This window comes from Leuciscus leuciscus (assembly GCF_965113295.1).
Source record: "Leuciscus leuciscus genome assembly, chromosome: 1".
NCBI classification, from domain to species: Eukaryota; Metazoa; Chordata; class Actinopteri; order Cypriniformes; family Leuciscidae; genus Leuciscus; species Leuciscus leuciscus.
The window spans coordinates 43,651,449-43,656,282 of record NC_138725.1 but is presented as its reverse complement, the minus strand read 5'-3'; the positions used below and the strand labels follow the sequence as shown (position 1 = coordinate 43,656,282).

The 4,834-nt window shown below is 40.3% G+C and overlaps 1 protein-coding gene across 1 annotated transcript; it reads right to left on the bottom strand.

Moving 5' to 3' along the window:
* Nucleotides 1-156: 156 nt before the first annotated feature.
* igfals (insulin-like growth factor binding protein, acid labile subunit) lies at nt 157-2,863 on the bottom strand. Its single transcript, XM_082189398.1, has 2 exons — nt 2,778-2,863; nt 157-2,550 (listed from the first exon to the last, which is right to left on the bottom strand). Exon 2 carries the CDS (start codon nt 2,543-2,545, stop codon nt 692-694), a length of 1,854 nt encoding a protein of 617 aa, XP_082045524.1. The 5' UTR covers nt 2,546-2,550; nt 2,778-2,863; the 3' UTR covers nt 157-691.
* Between the last annotated feature and the right edge of the window lie 1,971 nt (nt 2,864-4,834).

Sequence of the window (4,834 nt, the reverse complement as noted above, 5' to 3'; positions counted from 1 at the left end):
AATGATGTGTGACAAAGACGAAAAATAAATATTACTTGTGAAAAGAATAGTTTTTTTTTTTTTTTGTATTGTGCCATTTCACGCTGTTATTGTGTTAATTTTTGTGTAAAAAATCCATGTCGTTGTTTGTGGACAAATTCAATAAACCAGTCAGAATCTAGTGAAACACTTTTATTTTATAAAAGTCCCATAGTAATAAACACATGAATGTAAAACTTGTGGTCTGAAAAAACTGACCTGTCATGCAACTGGAAACCATATGTAATCTGAGTTGCCCATATTAACTGCTTTATTAGTAAACTCTACTAGGGGTATTAATAAAGTTACATTTAATTTGTTAATTATTGTAATTGTTATTTTAATCGATTGTTTTAGAATGTTGCTGAAGAAGACAAATGGGGAATTGACCATGTTTAAACCTGAAGGCAGGCCTTTGGACTTAGAGCATGGATCAATATTGTGTACATATCTCCATATTTGGGTTTGATTTATCAGAACAAGCTTTTGCGCAATGTCCTTTTTCGTGTTTATATAGAGACCACAAACAAACAAAATTAAGTATCTTCTTAAGATCTTTTCACAAAAGAAGATATTTTTGAGATAAATAAAAGTCATGTTTGGAAGCTCTGAATTATAATGTCTGAATAGAAAACGTAATCTGTGTTTTGTAGAATTAATATTATTTTTAAATTTAACAGTTCCGGAAATGTTCACTGCCGATGTTCCGCAGGTCAAGTCCAGAAGCGCTTAGTGGGCTGGCACATGTGATGTTATTGTATATTGTGACAAGTGTATGGGGCTCCTCACCTTCCCCAAGCATTTCAACCTGCAGTGGAACTACCTGTGGCTTCTGTAGAACGAAATCTCTAAAGGGTTTGGCACTACAGTCACATTTCCAGTTGTTACCTGAGAGCCAGAGCTGATCCAAGCGATCAGGTATAGAAGCTGGAAGGTTGACCAGTACATTGTCTTTCAGGTTCAAGTAACGCAAGCGTGGCAGCATGTATATAGTCGCATTACGTATGAGCTCCAACCTGTTTCCAGAGAGATCCAGCCAAGACAGGTGTTGTAGTGGCAGTAAGGCCTCAGCAGGAAGATTGCGAAGTAAGTTGCCTGACAGTAGCAGGTACTCAAGATTCTTCAGGCCATAAAATGTGTGGGAGGTGATGGATGTTAACTGGTTGAATCTTAGATCAAGCTGTTGCAGCCCTTGTAGTTCCACAAAACTCTGACGCTCCACTGTAGAGATGTTGTTGTGTTGTAGGAAAAGGCGACGAAGACCTGTAAGACCAGCAAAACTTTGGGCTGAGACTTTTGCCAAACAGCTTCTGTCAAGGTGAATACTGTGGAGCTTTGACAGACCCTTGAAAACTTGATCTGGTAGGCTGTGAAAACAACTGCCTGTAAGTTTTATCACAGCAAGATGATTCAGGCCCATAAATGTGCCCATGCGTGCCTCTTGTAGCCGGTTGTTCTCCAAGTTCAGCACCTCTAGATGGCCCAGCCCTTCAAAAACTCTCACTCCCAAGGCTCGTATCTGGTTGTGACAAAGGCAGAGTTCCTCAAGATACTGCAAATCACGGAAAGTCCCAGGTCTTAGACTACTAATCGAGTTATTTGACAGGCGAAGCACGTGTATGCTGTGTAGACCGAGGAAAGTTTCATCATGAAGTACAGATAGACGATTCCTGCTGAGATCCAACCATCTCAAAGATTTCATGCCCACAAATGCCCTAGGTGCCACAGTCACAATCTGGTTTTGGGCCAGATAAAGCTTCTGCAGTTTTGATAGTTTCAGAAACACATTTCCCTTGATAACTTTTAGATTGTTTCCAGTTAGGTCCAATTCTTTGAGCTCAGTAAGACCCTGAAATAGCTGCGGTTGGAGATACGCCAGACGATTTCCAGTAAGAACTAACTCTCGTAATCCATGTAGGTCCTGAAACCCCGTCTCAGGCAGGACAGACAGTGAATTCCATCCTAGGTTCAACAGCCACATGTGGCTGAGTCCAGCGAACAACCTGTCATCTATTCGAGACAGCTGATTATTGTTGAGACTGAGGGATGCAAGGTTGGGTGTGCCCTGGAAGACTATGCCAGGTAATGAACGAATATTGTTCCTCTCAAGGTGCAGGTGAGCAAGGGAATTCAGACCTTTAAAGACATGGGCATCAAGGGATACCAGCAGGCTGCTCTGTAAGTTTAGGAACTCCAGATTGGACAGCTTTTCGAAAGCAGCCGCTGGTAAGTTAGCAAACAGGTTTCCATCCAGCCATAGCGAGCGGGTAGACAGAGGGATGTCAGAGGGAACCTGGGTGAAGTTGCGTGTGCTGCAGTAGACATTGAGCTCTAAACTGTAGTCATCTTGTAGACAGGTACATTTCTTTGAGCAGGGCTCACTTTTTTGGCCAGTGGGTTCCTCTGAGGGCTTTGGATCTACCGAGGGCCCCGGATCCTCTGAGGGTCTTGATTCGTCTTTGTTGGGGTCTGCCAGCACCACTGATGTCCCCAGTGTGTACAACAGTAGCAGTACAAAGGGGTTCATCCCAACTAAGAGACAATTATCGAAATGCCAACATCAAAAACTTGCAAGGTAACAAAGCACCTGCCTATCTATATACTTTTTCAATATCTGTCAGATTTAGGAAATTAGTTCAGCTGCAATACATTTACACCATCACATGATTAAATTCTCAAGCATTCACTGAACATCAATGGAAAAAAATTAATACATTTAAAAAACAATAGATTTGAGAAATTTAGTGTTTTGGCTCTACCGTTTTATTGTGACAGCAGTCCAGCAGGCGATCACTAGAAGAGGGGCATGTGTATGACAGATCTGAACCACCTCTGCCCCATATATCACCTAGACAAACCCACACAGTGTTCTAGACAGAATTAACCTCTTCATTTCTGCTGTTTTCATTTTCTGCGGTTGCTACTGTTTTACCGGTTGAATATGAAATTAAGCCTAGCAAAACTTGTTATAGTCACTATTTTATAATAAATATTTACTGTCCGGGACGATTTCAATATATATTTATTTGTAGAAAAGTATGTAAGTGGAGATGTTAAAATATTGCCATTAAGTTAATGTAACTCCTTTTGATATATTTTGTACAAAATTAGTACTCTAATTTTAATTGTCAATGCATATCCACAGAATTTTCTGTCTAATACTCCCACACATTTTAGATGAAAATCCTTTGACTTTCTCTGAATGGTGTTCCAAAGTTCATGTAAATCTACCGAGCCATCAGTGACATTTAACAGATGGTACTTGCTCCACTTGTGGTTATCTGTTGGAAGACATCCAGCTCTAAAAAGTGAATCTGGGTTAAACAATCTATAACAAGGCCTGACTGAAAACCATATTGTCTGTTTTCCGATTTTAGACTGAAACATAAGTTGCAAAGAGAGCAATGATAACACTGTAAAAGAAAGAAGTTTTCTGTTAAATGTTAGTATTTCTTTGAAGAACTAGACATCATGTGAGTCAATACTCAGTGGCATTCAAAGAATGTTAGGAAGTGGTAACTATTGTAAAGGCAAACAGAGATAGGACCCCTGCTCTGGCAAACACTGCAGTTCCCTGCCCTCATACACAAATCTATTCAGGCATCTCATTCACATAGTGTAATTTTTAAATGCAGGTTCTTGTCTGCCATAGGGTTATTGAACTTGTTGACCCAGAGATATGCTCAAACAGACTGTGACTGGTCGTCTCAAGGGTTCACAAAAGATGAATAGATGTTCAATAAACTTTCTCTTTTTTTCCCCCCAGGGCAATCGTGGTGGAAATGTTCAACAGATTTTCTGTAGTCAAATATTCACAGAAGCAACACGTGTGACCACATATGTTAATGTTTAGGCTCAATGTTACAGTGTTGAGAAAAAAAGACAAGGAGCAAGTGAAAAAAAGTTTGGTATTTTAAGACACAAAATCACCAGTAGAGGGAAGTACAGTCTTTTGCTAAGTATTTTGTAAGTCAGATTAAGTACCTCCAAGAATTCTATATTTTCTGCTTATTATCAATTATAGTCATCTAAATGAGACACACACAAAAATAACATTTTAAAATAACACTTTTCTTTTTCTTTTTGAAAATGACTATTTTGACTGTTTACTTCCATGTTGAAAGCCTCCTCATCAAGTTCACCTTGCCTCAGGTCTGTTTTCCACCACTTTCCACTGTCTGTTGTGATGTTCTTTCTATATGTGAGAGAGTGCATCTACTGAGGACAAGGTAGGCCTACCCGACAGCAAAAAACAAAACAAAAGTTCCTTCTCAAAAACAGAAAGTGCTTACATATTCATGAAGAATATGCAAAGGAACAGCTCAGGTATGGAAGGCAGTCAGTACTAGAGGGTAATCTGCCAATGGCTTTTATTGATTGCTTCTGCACTGACAAAAAGCTCTAATTGACCCATTCTCTTACAGTCAATGATATACAAAGGTTTGGAGCTTTGTCATTTGGCTGTGGCTCACAATGAGCACAAGCGGTGTCAGGATGAATGACAGTGCCAGCTGCTCAAACACACTCAGCCTGTTCAGAGCTGTGCTGCCAGCACGCTTCACAAACGGCCTCTCACGTCAACCGGCTGAGCAAACTAGTACTGGACGCTATAGTGCTTCCTCAGCACTGCGGAGGTGAGGTAAGAAGGCCTAAAGGACATGGTGTCAGATTGAGTTAGAGGGGAAATACGTGTGATGCTGAAGTTCAGTTCTTTCTGTGGTCTTCCCTCTATCTCCGTCAGGGAATCCACTTCCCCTCAGGAAGATTCTTTGCATTGCTTTTCTCTTCTTATGAATTGCACACATGATACATAGGC